Source organism: Nyctereutes procyonoides, unplaced genomic scaffold (assembly GCF_905146905.1).
Source record: "Nyctereutes procyonoides isolate TBG_1078 unplaced genomic scaffold, NYPRO_anot_genome, whole genome shotgun sequence".
Classification (NCBI taxonomy): domain Eukaryota; kingdom Metazoa; phylum Chordata; class Mammalia; order Carnivora; family Canidae; genus Nyctereutes; species Nyctereutes procyonoides.
In genome coordinates this window covers 15546128-15566026 of record NW_026575144.1, presented here as the reverse complement: position 1 = coordinate 15566026, position 19899 = coordinate 15546128, and the positions used below count along the sequence as shown (strand labels likewise).

At 35.7% G+C, this 19899-nt stretch overlaps 1 protein-coding gene across 1 annotated transcript in view; it reads left to right on the top strand.

Moving 5' to 3' along the window:
- ERO1B (endoplasmic reticulum oxidoreductase 1 beta) overlaps positions 1 to 19722 on the top strand; it is a 59866-nt gene extending 40144 nt beyond the window's left edge. The window contains exons 9-16 of the mRNA XM_055308841.1: positions 2966 to 2977; positions 4881 to 4907; positions 8295 to 8387; positions 8515 to 8761; positions 9697 to 9766; positions 12059 to 12145; positions 13076 to 13209; positions 17249 to 19722. Coding sequence (XP_055164816.1) covers positions 2966 to 2977; positions 4881 to 4907; positions 8295 to 8387; positions 8515 to 8761; positions 9697 to 9766; positions 12059 to 12145; positions 13076 to 13209; positions 17249 to 17309 — 731 coding nt within the window. The 3' untranslated portion in view covers positions 17310 to 19722. The remainder of the gene's footprint in view (positions 1 to 2965; positions 2978 to 4880; positions 4908 to 8294; positions 8388 to 8514; positions 8762 to 9696; positions 9767 to 12058; positions 12146 to 13075; positions 13210 to 17248) is intronic.
- Positions 19723 to 19899: the final 177 nt, after the last annotated feature.

Sequence of the window (19899 nt, the reverse complement as noted above, 5' to 3'; positions counted from 1 at the left end):
TATAGTTACTGATATATGCCAGGCCCTAAATACAGTAAGAGTTTTATGGGAAATAAATCTGAACCTATGAGTAATCCATATATATCAGAGGGTTTCCTGGAGAACTCTTAAAAATTTTGATGCCCAGGGCCTATCCTATACTCATTAAGTCAGAATCTGTGGGATTAGACCCAAGCATTGGTGTTTTTTGTTTGTTTGTTTGTTTGTTTGTTTGTTTTTGAATATCCAGATGATTCCAGTATGCAGACAAGCTTGAGAACCTGTGGCTCATAACATACTTCTCAGGCTTGAGCATGCATACAGTTTACCTACAAGCCTTGTTGAAAATACAGGTGCTGATTCTGTAGGCCATTGGGTAAGGTCCAAGATTCTAACAAGCTCCCAGGTAATACCTGGCATGCTGGCTGATCCATGTACTACATTTGAGTCCTACGGATGTAGAGGAGTTTAGGAAGTTTAGGCAGTTGCCTGTAGCACTACTGTAAACCTGCACTGTCCACGAAGGTTACCACTTGCTACATTGGGCTGTGGAGCTTGTGAAATACAGCTGGTGCAAAGTCAAATGTTACATTTTTATCTAATTTGTTTAAACTTAAAAACTGCAGTGTCATTAAACAAGTTTATTGTTTTGATAGGACTATTTTAACTCTGGCCTCATGTAATGTGTAATTGTTGCATTGTAGTGCATGTATACTTTTTCACTTCTTAAAAAGTGGGTACTAGAAAAAAACTTTACTAGAAATTTTTATTAGAAAAAATTCAAAATTACATATGTGACAGCGTTTTTGGAGGTTAATCAACATAAAACTGGGCATGACCTCAGTCTGTTATCTGCAAGGAGCCAAACCCTGGGAGCAGCCCTATAATTGACTTGCCATTCCGATGTTTTCTTTAGACCAGGATTGATTTAAGAACTTGAATTTCCTGGTCTAGATTATATTTTTAAGGCATTTCTGAGAGCCAGAGAGATTCAGAAAGGTTGGCAAATGGACTGCTGTTAGATGCTCGCTATCTCACAATGTGACAAATGTTCTTCCCCAAATTCATTCTGACACTGCCTGGAAAAGAGAATTGGATCACGAAAAAGGTTTTTCATGGTTTCCTATCCTTTGCCCCTTTTGCTGCGTTTATCTTATAACTTACTATTTTAAAAATGGAAAGAACATACACAAAATGGAAGCAAAACAAAAGTTATATACAACAAAAAGAGAAGGCTCCTCCCCCACCACACCCCAGTACCCCCATGCCTCCACACTCCTCTGTTACATTGTACAGTGATTGGAAAGTATTCTTTCAGATCTTTTTCTATGATCACTTTTGTTTTATTGGAGTTAAAATATTTTTTTAAATTGAGGTGTAATTGACATAGGACACTATATTAATTTCAGGTGTTCAATAAAATGTGTAGATATTTGTGTATATTGCAAAAAGATGACCCAGTAAGTCTTAGTTAACATCTGTGACCGTACATACAGAATTTTTATTCTTGTGATGAGAACTTTTAAGATCTAGTCTCTTACCAACTTCCACATATGCAATACAGTGTTATTAACTGTAGTTGATATGCTATACATGATATCTCCAGGGCTTAATAAGTTGGTACCTTTTTGACGCCCTTTATGAATTTCACCTGCTTCCCATTCCCTGCCTCTAGCAAACACCCATCTGTTCTCTGATCTATGAGCTTGGGGGGTTTGTTTCGTTTTTAGATTCCACATACAAGAGAGCTCATACAGTATCTGTCCTCTGACTTCATTGAGCATGAGGTCCTCAGAGTCCATCCATGTTGTCACCAGTGCCAGGATTTCCATTCATTCATTCATTCATTCATTCATTTATTTATGTCACACAGAGAGAGAGAGAGAGAGGCAGAGACATAGGCAGAGGGAGAAGCAGGCTCCTTGCACCGGGAGCCTGACGTAGGATTCGATCCCGGGTCTCCAGGATCACGCCCTGGGCCAAAGGCAGGCGCCAAACTGCTGCGCCACCCAGGGATCCCGGATTTCCTTCTTTTTATAGCTGAATAAAAACCTTTTCAAGCAGAAAATATAGTTCACTGAACAAAACCATCTCATCCTAAGAAATGCCTCACGTCCATGTTGTGACAAATTAGAGACATGAGAACACTGGAATGATGAGAGGAAAGAGAGTGCCACATAGCAAAAGACAGGGGCAGAAGGAGAGGGAAGAAGAAAACCGTACTAAGAACAAAGGGAGATGGAGGACCAGGTGAGGGGAGAGCCGGGGTCCTTTCTGTGGGGTGAGAAATCCATGCAGTAATTAAGCTTGGGCTGATGCTATTTGTGTGCTATCTCCACTGGAACAGCTCCTGGTGGTTCACAGCTCCCTAACAGTCTCAGCTAGATCACTTGCGTACTCTTGCTGAGCCAGACAGCTAGGCTTCTCCAGCTAGCTTTCCAATAGCTTTTGAACAACAGAAACTTTCTTTCCGAAAACAAAACCCTGTATCAGAATTCCGCATTACAAAGCTGATAAAGGCAGAGCTGCTGTGGCTCTGTAGAGCTGGAACTCTGGCTTCTTCCCCATGTCTGGGCAGCTCTGTGGCACCCCCAGTGAGGGTTTCACTAATCACAGTTCGGGAAATAATTTTCTTAAGGTGTATATAGGCTGAGGAGCAGTAATTTGAAAGAGAAGAGAGAGTTGTGTATGTAACAATGAAAGGAGTGCCTGTGTCCATTTGTTAATTATTGAAACTAGTGATCTTTATGAGTATTTTTAGATGCTTTCTGATATTATTTGTTAAATAAAACATGAAAATCTTGTACTTTTTTGGCCTCTATTCTTATTAAGAAGTCTCACTTGCAGGATGACTACACACTGACCAAGGTTTGTAGTATAATTAATAGTTTAACACACAGTAAGTTTTAATCTCAAAGTAAATGGAATTGGAATCTGAACCATGGGGGACAGTTTCTAAAATCCTGTTTACTATTTTCTCTTTCAGGCAAAGATGATGGTGAGTTAAAACTCTCGTGTTTGGGTTTGCCTCCAGTATAGAGGAAATGTTTTTAATGATCAAAATTTGATCTTTAAAAAAAAATTTTTTTTTGATCTTTCCTCTGTTTAATTCAAAAGAAAATGTTTTTCCTATTTTTTTCAGAAATAGCTACCAATGAATGGTGACAAAAAATAAGAGTTTTATAATGTAATTTACCCTATGTTTAAAAAACTATTAATTCCATTTTACTTAAATGTTTAGGTTAGAAACCAGGATTACATTCCAACTTCCCCGTTTTCTGGTTTTATTATAATCTACTAAAATATATTCTGAAGTAATGCAGAGAAGTTAAGATAGTTTTACTAGATAAGTCTTGTGGCTTTATTTTCTTACTGAGTTTGTAATGTATAACCTCAGTTAGTATGATACTTAATCTGGTGAATAGTGATTTATCAACAGTTGGTTACTCAAGGTTATCTGATGAATATCAGTCATAAATTGCCCCAGAACAGTCAAAATCATTATTTCAAATGCATGTTTACTTATCTGTGTTCAAGGACACAGTGACGGGCATTGTGCAGGATAGAAAGATCTGTGAAACATGACTCCTTTGCTCCAGGAGCTGACAATATATAGCAGGAATGAGAAGCATTATACATAATGATAAGAAGTGCTGCACATACGTAGTCCAAGCAGTAGGTGCTAGAGCTCTTCAGAGGTGGGACAGATTCCATCTCCCCAGAAGGATCTGGTGGCTTACTGCAGGAAACGGCATTGGAGAGGAGTTTTGGATAATGCGACGGATGTAGGCTGGTAGAATTAGATCCTGTGTGCTATTAGGATAAAATAGCGTGGACCAAGGAGTTGAAAATGGAAGAACCAAGCATGTCTGGGGAGACCCTATTAGCAGTAGGGAAGACTTTATATAGGAGTAGTTTAAGTCAGAAGGACGGGAAGCCAGATTATTGAGGACTTGGGAGCTCTACTTTTTCTGATAGCATTTGGAGTTTCTTGAGTAAACAAATGAGATTATGATGAATGACCCTTGGAAGAATATGTTGGATGAATTATTCTGTGGGAAGATGTTTGTGTAGTTTGCACAGTGGCAAGACTATCAGAGACAAAGCAATTCCCCACCATCTAATTTATCCCCTAGACTCCTTGCCCAGCTCATCTGTGTGTGGAGTTTTTCCTTTGCTTTGCTTTTCTCAATTAAAGATAGATAATTCACAAAGTGCATTAACTTTTAGATCTTTATTGACTGCCGTTTTTATTCCACTCAGAACAGTATTGGTCTAGAAATAGATCTTTTAGCATTAGTACACAGGTAAGTCAGGTCCCTCTGTATTCTAGTCATTGACTTTTCTTGAAAGATTGTCTTGAAAAATTACCCCTTGAAATTTAGTAGTCTTAGATAATCAAAGAAATATACCTAGCTTTACTGCTCAGGGAAAAAAAAGAATAATTACTAATTTGATTTTTGTATTATAATTCACTGCTTTTTTCTAGAATTTTTAAGGAGTTCTGTGATTGTTATCATCAGAAGCAAATTTAAGATTTGTTTTTTCAAATTTAAGATTTTTAAGCTTTTTCACCCCCATACTATGGATGTTTAAGCCTTCTAATGAATAAGACTTCCATAGTATTTTGACTGAAATGTTTTCATAAAAATTTTGCTTAAAATCATTTATAAGAATATCCTCCCAAAGTTACTTAAATTACTTGGGGCTTTATTTTTTAGAACCATATACCTGTTTTTCTACTTCACATGAAGCAGTGGTCATTTCTAAAGATACTCCTTAATCTGTCACAGGAAATATTTTAGGCACTTATAATTTGTAAATGACTGTTTAAAATATTTTAACCCAAATTTGTGTATGTGTGTGTGTGTTTTTGTTTGTTTGTTTGTTTGTTTTTTAAGGAGAATCATTCTACACATGGCTGGAAGGTAAACCTACATGTCTGCATTTTAAATTTATTGGTTTCTTCTAAAAAATGTATGGATTTATTTAATATATTTTTTTAAGTTCAGGATTCATTACCTAGACAACTGATTTTGACAGTATTTGAAAGAAACTAACATATTTTAGGTTATTGTATTTTAGGATATAATGATTTGAACATTTTGAGGCTGTTGGTCAGCCAAGAATAATCAGCATTAGGGAAATACACAGGGACACATAGTGTCCTCAGGTTTTCATAACTGGCTCCTAAGTGTTATTTTCATTCTGTATAAACCACTTATCCAGATTGCTTTTCTAGTAACCATTATGCAAACCTACTTTGTAAGTAGAGACCTTCTTTTCGGAAGGAAGTACTTTTTATATATATGAAAATGAGGGAAGGTAGATTTAATTTCAGAAGATTTTAAATAATGTTTACACATGTTAATATAGTAAACTTCTCTACTTAAAGGATAAAACAATATAGATCCCAGTAGATACTTTGCATTCTTATATTTTCTAGTGTTGAAAATATAAATGCTTTATTAATGGAAAGCTGAAACATTCTAGAATTTTAACAGGTTGGTTTAAAACTAGATATGATGCTTTTAAAAAATTTTCCAAATTACCATTTATTTATAAAAGCATAAGTTAAAATGTATTAACAAAAGATAAACAAGTTGAATGATACAGGAGATCATAACCTAATAGGAACTCTGCAGATTTAAAGCACTTAATTCTGTTTTATGTTTGCTAGTTGGTGATGTTACCTCGTGAATATGATTTCTCTGTTAATAATGAAGTGTGTACATATATTGGTCAGTATTAAGGTGAAAATTATTGATGTACCAGTACTACTAGGAATGATACTGATAAATGGTCTGTATGGAAGAAGATTCTTAACTTTGTTTCATTAGCTGTATTGTAAAGATACAAGTTGTGAAAAGTAGTATTTAGGTTAAAAGAACCTAAGGTGATGAAAGACTCTGAATATTGATAATGGAAGATGCGAATGAAATTTATGGGCAATATTGAATTCTGGGGTATTCTGTATTAACCACTTTTCTAGTATCCTACTGATGGGAGCCCCTGAATATTGATCCATGGTTTCAGAGAACCCTATTTTTATAGGCAACTGACTCAACTTTTCTGAGATTCAGTTTCCTCATCTGGGGCTATGAGACTGGCCACAGCCATCCATCTTACCTACACTGAGCGTAGATGATGCCTGTAAAAATGCCTTTGAAAATCACTAAACAGTGACCAAATGTCATGTAATACTGATACAGTAAATCTAGCCCTTTTGTGAGGGAAAATAATACATATCAGTGTCCTATAATTCACTTGATGAATGTGAATTTGAATGAAATTAAATCTAAAAGAAATAGAACCAGTCTCTAAATTGGATAGTTGAATTTGCTCTGTATTGTTAGAAATAGAAGTTGGTAAATTCTGCCTTTGTAAGTCCGCTTTTGGAGCTGTTACTTAACAATATGACTGTGAAGGCTTTTGCTGGGGCCTGAGGAGTCGGAGACTGTGTCCTGCTTTGCAGCAGACTGCAGGCTGGGAAAAGTTGTCCAGCATTTTCCTGCTGACTCTGTAGTGTGTCTTGTTGTGTGTCAGTACACAAGATTCGCGCATCTTTTATTACCATTTTGCTGAAAGTTATCTAATTTTCACTTTATGGAAGTACATTTCTACTCCTTGCTCCTCACTTCTCATCCATCCCCATTTCAAGTAAGGGGCTGCAAGGGCTTGCAAATTAGAATGGCCTTCTAGTTTATGCTCTTATTTTAGGCATATGAATTTTCACAGGCTTTGTTTTGCCTTTTTTCTGTTCTCTAATCTTTAGACATTTTACTGGGTATAAACACTGCTTAGAGAGGTAGATTAGAAGGGAAAGGAAGTGAACTTCAGATCTGATCATTTTGCTACTTGATAACAGATTTGATTAAAAGTTTTACTAGAGGAGAAGTTAGTACTTAATATTTTATCAAACTTGTTCATGATGTTTGTATCCCTTGCTACCATGAATGGTCAAAATTGGCCATATAGTTTTAGAAGAAGCTGCAAAAAAGAACTTAATTTCTACGTTTTTGTCTCTATCTGTAACTATGGGAATATTTAGTAAGAATTCTGAATTAGAGAATTAAATCTCAAAAGAATTATTTTTACCTATTACCTAGGTTCTATTACCTAGAACATAGAGTAAATTGAAGATTTAAAAGATCTTGGGAAAAACGCAAAGTAAGCCACATATGTACCCTTACATTTTAATCCCTGAGCTTATAAATGAGGTTATTTCTTAGTTCCTTTGTACTGTTGAAGCCCATTTTCTGCAGGGGTAGAGTTTTAAAACAACCAAAAAGCAAAAATGACCAAAGACAAAAAAATACTGTTGGATGATAAGGGAAGGAAAAAGCTAATTACTCTGCATTTAGTGGATTTTTAAAACTTAGGTTTTTGCATTTTTATTTATTTTTGAAATTTTTTGTAAAGAATATTTTCTAGAAATTTTTTGTCATAGTAAAGTATATCACATAATATGGTAAATATATACTGCATAAAATTTACCATCTTACCCATTTTAAACTTAGTGCTATTAAGTACATTCACAATGCATACTAATCTTAAAATAAGAGAAAAGCTTTTAAAATTGGGGTGGGGTAGAATTGCTTAGTGGAATTATCTTCTGTATGAGCAAAAGCCTGTGGCTTAAGAAAACTACATAAAATAATTTTCTATCATATTTCTATATTCCATATAATATAATTCTACTCACATAGTGAACAGTCAGCCTACTTTTTTTATTGGTTGAAATTCCTGGGTGACTGTTTTCCAGGTTTTGACTCCTTATAAGTAGACCATACAGTTAAGTAGAACTGGAGAATTCTAGGGCAGAAGATTAATAAGACTAAAGAGTCTGGAGGAAGAAGAGAAATAGAATGCGGTCTCTTCTTCTTCCACCATCAAGTAGGTTCAAAAAAAGACCATCTCTAGGGAAGGAGAAACAGCTATTGTTAAGACAAAGCAGTGACTTTAAATCACATTTGCTTTAGTTTAGCCTAACCCATGAAAAATCTGTGCTGTTGCCTTCTGCGTAGTGTGGGAACTTGCCAAATACATCTATAGTGCTTAGACCTACAGAGCCCAATGTTTTCTGTCTCATTCTGCATTAAGTTACCATATTCATAACTCCATTCTAAAGTCAGAATCTTATTTTTTGTCTTCTGGTGAGAGAATCTTGATTTAATCATTTTAAATTATTCCTTGATTATTTTTAATGTCCTTGAACTTTAACTTTAAAAATAAGCCTGTATGTTGAATATTCTCGATTCAGTATTTCCATTAGCTAAATGGATGTGATTTCTTTTCAATATTTTTCTGAATAGGTTTGTGTCTGGAAAAGAGAGTCTTCTATAAGCTTATATCGGGACTTCATGCTAGTATCAATTTACATCTATGTGCAAATTATCTTTTGGAAGGTAATCACATTTTTACATAGAAATCTTGCCTTTTTTAGTTCAAAAATCATTGGGGGGATATATATTCTCCATAAAGAAAAAAATCCTATTTATTGAAGCTGTATTATATATTTCTCTTTCTCTTTAGAAACCTGGGGTAAACCTAGTTGGGGACCTAATATGAAAGAATTTAAACGCCGCTTTGATCCTGTGGAAACTAAAGGAGAAGGTCCAAGAAGGCTTAAGAATCTGTACTTTTTATACTTAATTGAACTTCGAGCTTTATCAAAGGTGGCCCCATATTTTGAACGCTCAATTGTCGATCTTTACACTGGAAATGTAGAAGAAGATGCTGACACAAAAACCCTTCTACTGAATATCTTCCAAGATACAAAGTAAGAATTGAGTATCGATCTGAAATTCTGCATTCTGAGTATGAATGAGGTAGTGCTTAAAATATAGGAGAAACTGACTCTAAAAGTTAGGAAGAAGTGTTAGAACTGAGAAGGAACATGGTCAGTAGAACAGCTTAGTCACACTTGAGAATAGGCTCTATTTTCAATCATAACTTTGAATTTTATGTAGTATCAAAGCTTAATGCTATTTTATTTTATTTTAAAGATTTATTTATTTGAAAGAGAGAGCAAGTGTGGAGGAAGGGACAGGTGGAGAGGGAAAGAGAGAGAGTCTTAAGCAGACTCCAGGCAGATTGTAGAGTCCAATGTAGGTCTCAATCCCATGGCCCCGAGATCATGACCTGAGCCAAAACCAAGAGTTGCACGCTTAACCCAGTGTGCCACCCAGGCGCCCCAAAGTTTAATGCTGTTTTAATGGGTTTTTGTTTTTTTCCCAATTTTGTATTCTTTCAGTTGCTATTTAAATTCAGATAGTGCTATAAATGTGTTCTCATGAAAGAACATAACCTTTTAAAAAAAATGTTGGGTCTCTAAAATTTGAGCTTACTGATTGTTAAAATGAGCATGAACCATGGATTAAGAAGTATTTAAAGTATGCATTAAAGTTCAAAACCTCTTTTTAGCAGTGTTGTATATTTTTCACATTTTTTTAAGTTAAAATTTCAGATTATTTTTATCATGTAATTTGTTTAAAACATCACAGTCTTACAAATTACAAAGCCATTTTTTATGTTGCATTACTCTTTTATTGAGTAGTTTACAAGTGAACTGTGCCTCCTTCATGTGTTATTAAACTTCACACACAAGTAAATAATGAATTGTAAATATTTGTGGGGATAGAAAATTCAGCCAGAGCTCTTCTACACAGTGCTTAAAGTTTTCATCTGTAACTTGTAGTGTTTTCATTTCTTCAGGTCCTTTCCCATGCATTTTGACGAGAAATCCATGTTTGCAGGTGACAAAAAGGGGGCCAAGTCATTAAAGGTAAAATGTCCTTAACTGGGGAGTAGGATGGGAAGCAATTTACTGACTGTGTTTAAATCCTGTCCATCTCACCTTTTTTTTCACTCCTGCATTGTGTTGAAGTTCGTTTAACTGGATTCTACTATAAATGGCACGGAAAGCCCCTTCTCCATACTTTTCACTTCCTTCCTCCTTTCTAATATGGCCAACTTTGAGTGAAGCCTCAGTTGTTAACTGACTAAAGTGTATGGTGCCTTTGTAAATGTCTTTTAAAATCCTTATTTTGAGAGAAAGTTTTTTACTTTAAAGTTACTGGGTTGTTTTGGTTTTGAAAATCATCAACCATTTGCCACTTTGAAGGCAATAAGTATTATATTTTTCTAAGGTTTATTTTATGGAATATTTTATGAAATGTTCCAGTTTCTAGAACTATTATGTTTTTGTCTTTACACACTGACAAAAGGCAAAAATTATCCATTACCCTGTGATAATCAGAGGAGAATGTATTTTAGGAACATTATCAGACTTCATGTTGGGAGCTCTCTTTTCATTTGCTTACAGCATATTAAGGAATACATTGTACCCTTAAAATGTTCATAAAAGTATTTGAAACCAATTGTCAAATAGTCTTCTAATACAGCTCCACAGTCCTTGATATGCAATTCTGAAAACCAAGAAGCTCCAAAAACTGAAACACTGTTCTTAAGTTTGGTGCAGATTAATTTGTTAGCAAAACCTGACCTGAACTGACGTAAGAGTATTTATAGTGCTTTTTTAAAGAAAAAACAAAAACAAAAAAAAAACTGCTTTGTTTGAGTATCCTTACACATTGCTACAGAACTATTAATGTATTTGATTACTAGGTGTTGCCACACACTCTGGTGGAGTGTCTCATAATAAATAATGTACATACTATATTTCTGAAATTTGGAATTCTGAAACACATTTGGCCCTGAATGTGGATGTATTACAAGAACTAATAAATGAGCGCTGAGTGATTCTCCATTAGTAAGAGTCTCTTGGTGCTTCTGAAATGAACTAATAACTTAGTCACAACTGTATTTTAGTTTTGGAAGTTTTGTATTTTAGTTTTATTTGTAGTTTAGTTTTGGAAGTTTTGTTTTGTGTTTTATTATTTTAGGGGTATACTGTTATTGTGGTATTTACTATAATGTTAATTTGTTTTACAAAATTGTAATTGTATTTACAAAATACAAATAAATGCCTCCTATTTTTTAAGTACTTATACAAATATACTTTTGGACAACTCTGTTCTTTTAGTGGAGGAGGAAGGTGAAAGTGAGAAAACTAGTTGTCAGTGAATTGCTGGAAATTATGTTTGCTGTTTTTCAAAGATGTATAAGGGGTGCTTAGGTCCATCTTTCCATCTCCTCCCAAGAAAATGAATTACATGAGAATGGAGAGCAAAGGACTTTTGTATTCTTTAGATTGTCCTTAAGCCAGGATACTGTTTATTTGGAACCTTTGGAAAGTAGCCAGGCAGGGCTTCTGGTGGCCAGAGTTTTCAGGCTGCTTTCCTCTAGCTTCATGCAATAAAATGTTTACCTCGGTACAATAAAATGAAATTTATTTTTTCTGTTTGCCACATGAAAAAGATGAGGAAACTCTCTTAATGACTGTTAGCCTCAGAGACTGGCCTTAGAGTCCTAGGAACCATGGCCAGATAGATGCTCACTGGCAGAAGAACCCTCCTGTGCAGGGAGCAGTACAAAGTTGCAGTCAGCCAACATCCCCCAAAAACCTGCCTGGCAAATGTGCGGGACTGTGAGACAATACCCCTCAGACAGCCGTGTCATCATTGGTGCTGATGGAGCACCTGTTACAGTGTGTGGGTACTAAGGAAAAAGATGGAAATTGATCATTGGTCTGAGACCACCTTTTTGATTTGGACTCAACACAAGCAATACATGAAAAATAAACCAAACATAATATAGTTATATTTACCACTGGCTGTACGCAGATATCAAATGGAGGCAGCAGTTAAATTCCTTAAAAGTAAAAACCATGTATCACTTACTTTTGTTCCTCCCATAGTCCTTGTGTTGGTGCTTTGCATAGAGTAGCACCTAATAAAAAGTTGGTTGAATTACTGTGTGGAAGGGATTTTATAAATTTCCATGGTTGTTTTAGGTGCCATGTTATGCCATACAAATCAACTGTTTTTCTTCTTCATTGTTGAAAAACACAACTCATTCATTAATAAGCTTCAGAACCTTTATTTCTTATAATTCATACAAATGCAGTTTAATTTTTAAACCTTTAATGAGAGCAAAAATATTTTCTGCATGTTAGGAGGAATTCCGCTTACATTTCAAGAATATCTCCCGTATAATGGACTGTGTTGGATGTGACAAATGCAGATTATGGGGGAAATTGCAGGTTTGTGTTTTGTCTTCTGTTTTAAAACTGTTACTAACTTTAAATTTTCCTACTGGGAAGTTGCAAGTTTTTATTACAGTGCCCCCCATTGTTCATGGAAATAGAGGATCTGAAGTGTGGTTTCTCTGCTTTATTGATGAAAAAGATGAATATAAGAATGTTCCCATTCTATGTTAATGACTTTGGTTTTATGGTATCTGTTTCTGTTGGTACAGTCAGATTCATTTCTGAGGTTGGTAGTTATAAATAGTATGTTAGTATTTTGTAGACCCATATAAAAATAAAATATGATATAAAAAGGCTTAATTATCAAACTTCAGCCACTGAATTTGTTTCAGTGATTAAAAGAAGGCCACCTAGTCACAAAAAGAAAAGTTTGCCAAGCAGGCCCATTTCTCTCTATATATATTCAGTATAAAAAGGATTGTTTGATATTTTATCATATTTTTTTTCAAAGATGAGAGTAAGTCAGAAAATCAGAAGACAATTTTTTTAAGGAAACTACATTTCAGGTGTTTTTCTCTAGTTCTAATGATAAATTTTTAAGTGTAGTTATCAATAATTTTTTTTCATTAATAATTTCTAAATTTTGAATTGCTAGGGGCTGTAAAGAATGCTTTTGAGGCCATGTATTGAACATTGTAATCCTCGTGATATTTTCCTACTGGGTTAAGAAAAGGCATTTTAGTAATTTATGTCCAAAAGGTGTTAAATAAACTATTCGGATTCGTTAGCAGTTAAGATAAATTTGTCATATGCATAATGTATGAGGAAGTATAAACAATATTTTGCAGTTTAACATTTTGGCAAAAAGTTCAGTTTGTATGAATTTCTTAACTCTCATCACAGCAACTGTGTATTCCTTTTAACCATTATAGTGATTGTTATTACAGGAATTTTAATTGTTATGCATATCACTATTTTCTTTAGACTCAGGGTTTAGGAACTGCCCTGAAGATACTATTCTCTGAAAAAGAAATCCAGAAGCTTCCAGAGAACAGCCCATCTAAAGGCTTCCAACTCACTCGACAGGAAATAGTTGCGCTTTTAAATGCTTTTGGAAGGTAAGAACAGTTTTCACAGTGAAGACTTGTTGGGTTTTGCTGGTTTCAGCAAACTTCAAAGATCATCTTCTCTGCTAAAGTGGTTTGTTTTGCTTTCTTTGGTTGACAAAGAGAAAATATTATATACTGTCATTTATCTATATCCTCACAAGCTTGTGTCTCAGCAGGTCACAGGAAAAATTAATAGTGTCAGATTGCCAGTGTTTCTTTTTGCCTTCTCAGTTTTTGTGGGGAAAGTATTCTAATATTGTCTTCAGCTGGCTTTGCTTGGCCAAGTACAATCACAGGAGTAAGGAAGGAAGGGAAAGCTTGGTTGAGATGGTGATGAAAGAAAAAGAGTATAAACCTTTCACTGCTTTTCTTTTTTTTTAAAGATTTTGTTTACTTGAGGGAGACAGAATGTGCGTGTGTAGGAGCAAGGGGAGGGACAGATGGGGAGGGTGAGAGAGCATCTGAAGCAGACTTTCCACTGAGCATGGAGCCCAACATAGGACTCGATCCCATGACCCTGAGATCATGACCTGAGCCAAAAATAAAAGTTGAAAGCTTACCTCACTGAGCCACCCAGGCACCCTTGCTTTTTATTTCTTACGGTGAAGAGGCATTTTCCTTGCATTCATTCTTACCCCATTCTTCCCTGCATAGACCTATAGTTTGCTTTTGGCTTATGCCACAGTTGTTTCAAACATAATTTGAATTTTCCTACAGAGATGCATGTGGTACCAACTAACTGAGGAATACAGAACAGAAGGGAAAGAATTCTAGAAAATAAGGGAAAATAAAACTGTGCTGCCCTGGAAAATCCAAAGTCAAGTCAAGGAAGAACTGTTTTAAAAAGAAGGGAGCCAAGTGATATAGAGTTTAGGAGACAAAGAGGGTCTATGGAGGAGAAGCGGGTGGGGGGGACAGGATAAATGGGTAATGGACATTAAGGAGGGCACGAGATATAATGAGGACTGCGTATATAAGACTGATGAGGGATCCCTGGGTGGCGCAGCGGTTTAGCGCCTGCCTTTGGCCTAGGGCACGATCCTGGAGACCCGGGTTCGAATCCCACGTCGGGCTCCCGGTGCATGGAGCCTGCTTCTCCCTCTGCCTGTGTCTCTGCCTCTCTTTCTCTCTCTGTGTGAATATCATAAATAAAAATTAAAAAAAAAAACTGATGAATCACTGATCTCTGCCTCTGAAACCAGTAATACATTTTATGTTAATTAATTGAATTAAAATAAGATTAAAAAACAACAAAATAAATCCTTTGTGCCAGAGAGATGCCCTCTACCATGAGTATCACAAAGTTAGTCTTAAGGTTTGACATCTTCAGGAAAAAAAAAAAAGGGAGCCAAGAGATGTAGAGATTACTTCTAATTTTTCTTAACATTTTTAAGTTAAAAAGGGTCAGTTAAATTAAAAATAAGTTGTTCCTTCCCCATCTTAGGAGATTTCACCTGTTGTTCTCATGTATTTACAGATGACTATGGAGGTTGGGATTTCAAGTGGAATTTATTTAAATGAGGAATTTAGTTCACCCACTTATGAGGCCTACAAATAAGATACAGGAGAAGCTGAATTAAATTTATTTAAATGAAAAATATTTTAAACAATTTACACATTTTAAATCCAAATAAAATTAAATTGAGGGAAGAAAACACATGTTAACTCCTCAAAATTTCTCTGAGTCTCAAAGAGAATTTCTGTAAATGGAACCCTGCCAGCTTCAGTTTTCTGTCTAGAGCCTGGTATTTCCTTTTACTGTTCTTTAAAGAGAACTGGATTCAGGGCCAGCGGTCCCAGGGCTCTGGAATCTCGGGCCTGCTGTGTACCACCCACAGGAGCTCCGGCAGCTCAGTCTGCTCTCCCAGCTGGCTTCCTTTCTCTGTGAAATGAGGGCAGTAAAAGCCCTTCTCTCAGAATTCACATGAAGATGACATGAGATTACACATGACTGTGCTTGTTAGACTACAACATGCTCCCTGAAATCCCTGGAAGCTGGTGCTGGTGGTTTAACAAACCATTGGATATTTAGCGCTCTTATGTTTCAGGACTTAAAAAATTGTCTTTTTGTTTTTGACAAAACTAGGTGTGGGAAACTGTTCTCCTCCTAAGGGTAGTGACACCTGGGGTGGGATGCTTACACATGTAAGGATACAGCCTAATTTAATTTCCCTTCCCGGGGATCCCTGGGTGGCGCAGCGGTTTAGCGCCTGCCTTTGGCCCAGGGCGCGATCCTGGAGACCCGGGATCGAATCCCACGTCGGGCTCCCGGTGCATGGAGCCTGCTTCTCCTTCTGCCTGTGTCTCTGCCTCTCTCTCTCTCTGTGTGTGTGACTATCATAAATAAATAAAAAATTGGGATCCCTGGGTGGCGCAGCGGTTTAGCGCCTGCCTTTGGCCCAGGGCGCGATCCTGGAGACCCGGGATCGAATCCCACGTCGGGCTCCCGGTGCATGGAGCCTGCTTCTCCCTCTGCCTGTGTCTCTGCCTCTCTCTCTCTCTCTCTCACTGTGTGCCTATCATAAATAAATAAAATAAAATTTAAAAAAAAAAAATAAAATAAATAAATAAAAAATTTAAAAAAAAATTTCCCTTCCCCCCAGGGAAAAACAAACATCAGTTTATCCATGTGCTTATTAAAGCTCTTAAAATAATCATCTTTCCCTGTTTCCCCAATTATAAAAAGAATTCATGGTCATTATAAAGAATTTGGAAAAAACATGAAAGTTTTATTTAAAAATTAATTTAAAAATCACTACTGTCCCCACTACCCAGGACTATTTCAACATTTGATATATTTTTAATATGTATTTTTCCTCTACTTATAAGTAAAATATTTCCGTGTATGCGTGTGTTTATGTATGTATGTGTTAACAGAATTGAACAGAGTTGTGTATTTTTCCTGTTCTGTTTTACCTGGTACTGTATTACAGTCATTTCCCAAAATTATTAAATTTTTTTCATAAGGATTATTTTGTTTTTGGAGAAACAAAATTATATTAGTTTCAGGTGCACAACATGAAATCAAATCACAATATGATTTGATATTTCTATGTATATATATTGCAGAACTGTCCCCACATCATCACCACACAGTTATAGAATTTTTTTCTTGCGATAAGCTTTAAGGTTTATTTTCTTACTAGCTTCCAGATACATAAGCATTATTTTATTTTTTATTTTTTAAATTCCAGCATAAGTAACGTAGAGTGTAATTTTAGATTCAGCTGTATAACATGGTGATTCAACACTTAACGTATAACACCTGGGGCTCTTCAGGACAAGTACGCTCCTTCATTGGGACCTGTTTCTTACGTCCCCCACTTCCCCTCTGGGAACCAGCAGAGCGCTTTCTGTAGTTAAGAGTCTGTTTCTTGGGGCACTTGGTGGGATGAGCACTGGGGGTTATGCTATATGTTGGCAAATTGAGTAAAAAAAAAAAAAAGTCTGTCTTTTAAATATGTGCCAATATTCTGTTACAAGGACATACCACAATTTACTTAGCCACTCTCCTTTTCATCTTAGTTGACCTTCATTCTTTAAATTTATATGGATTCTGTACATTTACTTTTTCCTTAGAGAATGTTACAGTTTTTCTTTTTTTTTTTGTTATAGTTTTTCTTAATTGTTAGTGGAATATTTTCATCGTATCTTCTACCTGATTATCGGTCCATTTAAATAGTAAATGACTCTGGCTGCATTAACACATAACATTATGTGTTGCACCTTGGCAAGTTTGTGCATTAGTTTTTCTGAAAGAATTAGTAGTTTTATCTGAGAGCCTCTTGAATACAGTTTTATCTCAGGACACCTGGCCGCGCATCACTCTGTCATGTGATGCTAGTGGGTAGAGACATAAATGAGCATGTGTGTCAAGCCTCAATAAGTACAGCGTACTCATTTAAAAAATAAAAATTTAATTGTTCAGTGCTGCTTATATTCTTTTATTGTGGGTTTTGCTTTCAAATTATGGCTCATAGAGCAGTGTCAGTAATTTGAAATATGTGCACATATTAACTGTACTAATATGTTCTTTTTTCTTCCATAGGCTGTCTACAAGTATAAGAGAGTTACAAAATTTTAAAGTCTTATTACAACACAGTAGGTAATAAAGGCTTTTATATGTCTAATTAGAGACATAATCTGACTGTGTGAAGCCTGTTAGTCTTGGACATTCGGCAGAAGGAGACTAATCTTCAAAGACTTGAAGAAAGAATTCTGAACTCTTAAAGAGAAAATTCAAATGTTCACTTGAATATTTATGATTCTCAATAGATTGTCAATTAGAAATATTTATAAATGAAGTATATATACTTTTAAAACATGTAAGTTATACTAATTCTGTGTTTAATTTCATGTTTCCATCTGTTGAATATTCTGCTATTGTTTGTTTAGAATTGGTTTTTCTTAATCTGTTAGTCTTTATTTCCAGTTGTCAGACTTAAATGACCATCCTAATAAACACTGTTAGTGGTCTGTTATGGAAAGGGAGAGCTAGAGAACAAATGTTGCTTCAGGCTAGGATCAGTAACAAAAAGTTATCAGTGATTTTTCAAACATGTTCTTAGCCTTGCCTGATTCTGTATCAGTGTGAGAATGGCCCTTTCAGTGTCTAGTTACAGAAGTGACTGAAGGATCCCCAGGCCTTCACTTCGATTTCATTGGTTTTTATTTAAGATTTTTAGTTGCTGTTGTTGTTGCTGTTTTGTTTTGGTCTAAAGGCCCTGCTTCTGGAAAGGTGAATACTGTCGCCTCCACTGGCTGCCCAGCCAGATAGCCCGTGTGTGTTGTGGGCTGGCTCCAGAGGATCCTTTACTTAGAACCTCTACTGTGTATCTCTTTCTTTTGATTTTGCATTTCTTTGTCCTGGCTCCAATTTTAGGAAATTTTTGTTTACTTTGAGAAAACAGAAAAACTTCATGATTTCACCTTGATAAAATTTGAATGGGACTATATGGATTTGTAATGCCACTTTAACACATTATATACACAAAATTTACTCTTTTAAACTGAATGTTTTTTAAAGGATTTTATTTTAGACTACAATCTATGCAATCCTCTCTCCACCTAAATTTCTCTGGTAAGTTATTTAAACACGTAGAGGAGTTGGAGGCCCATGAAGCTTCCCCTCTGGCCCCACCTTTCTTTTCATTTCGGTTCATTGTCTATAAATGGTACCTGGTGTGACTTGTACCAACAGAGGACCTTCACATCCTAAGTTCATGTTCTAAAGCTGAGATTTAAACTCCTCCAATATTTAAAATATTCTTTTAAAAGCTGTTAGAGGGGGAGTGTGATTAATGTGGAAGGAGGCATGTAGGAGTAACACGGGTACAAAACCTAGAGTTTCTCCTTAGACTCTTCAGTTTTTTACAAAGTAAGTGCTCTTAAACCCATATCTTACCTGCCAGAGTTTAAAATGTGTTCATCGATGATTTAGGGCATATTTTAAATCGTATTTAGTTGGCTCACCCCTCTTTTAAAAATATTTGGTCATCCCTTGGAGGGAATATGGTTGAAGGGAGGAAAGCCTCACTATTCTTTTACCCAATTTCTCAGCTTTGTAACTTTGTAGGGTTTTCATTGTTGATGGTGACTTTTTTTTTTTTTTTTTTTTTTTTGTGAAGTCGAATAAAACACACTGGCTTGATTGGAGCCTCCTCTACTTTATCTTTTCATGTTTAGGGATAGAAGTATTGTGTGGTAGGAGAGGGGGCTTTGAGGTAAACTGGTTTAAAAAGTGAGTATCTTAAGTAATCTTGTTGGTAAATTAATAAGAATTATACTTCATGTTCATTCAAAGTTTAAGAAAATGTGAGTTTTGCGCTTTGTCTATTATTACTATAAGTTGTTCCCTCAGTTAAAAGCTATTATTTAAATTCTGTTTATTGAAGAAAATCCTTGGTCGTTTCCATTGATTGCTTTTTTCCTTGACTGTGATTTATTTCAAGCTTAGGAAAAATTGTACGTTACAGTGAGTTCTAGGAAGCTAAAAGGTTGGTATAAAAAGTTCTTTTCAAGGTTTTAACGAATTTTTGTACCACCGAAAAAATAAACAAATGAAGTATTCTTAAGCTGAAATGTATTTGATTAACTTGATTTCATCACAGATTGGATTGTGGGGGGCAGCCTACATTTTTGTGTCTGTGTGTATTTCTTCAGTGATTGTATAGGTGTAGGAATCTTTGTTGTGGGAGCTGGGTGATGCTGTATGACCTTTGTGATATAACCTGTTTTTCCAAGTCCCAGACCCTCTGTCGCACAGGGACGCTAGAGGACTGCCTGCCTTGTGAAGACGCCTGGCTGGTAATTCCTCTCACGTTTTGTCTTTATCTCATTACCTAATTTAAAAGTCCAGCACTTGATAATATAACTGACAGAAATGATTGTACCAGCTGACAAAGTAATGAAAATGAAGAAAAGGAAAAGAATTCCTTCCTTCAATGGCATGAGTTTATTTTTTCCTTAAGTGGCATCTATGTAAGTTAGAAATACTATATATTAAAATTGGTAAAATTTGAATGTTTCTCCTGTGTCAATTCTTAGATTATAAAGAGGACTAGACAGAATAGTGAGTTTTCCCAGTTGTGAACTTTAAGTCAGACATGGTGATGTGGTGACATCGTGAGTTTACTCAACACCCACGGTGTCTGTCATTTGGGGGACCCTGCCATATTCTCCAGCTTTACCTGGGAGCCA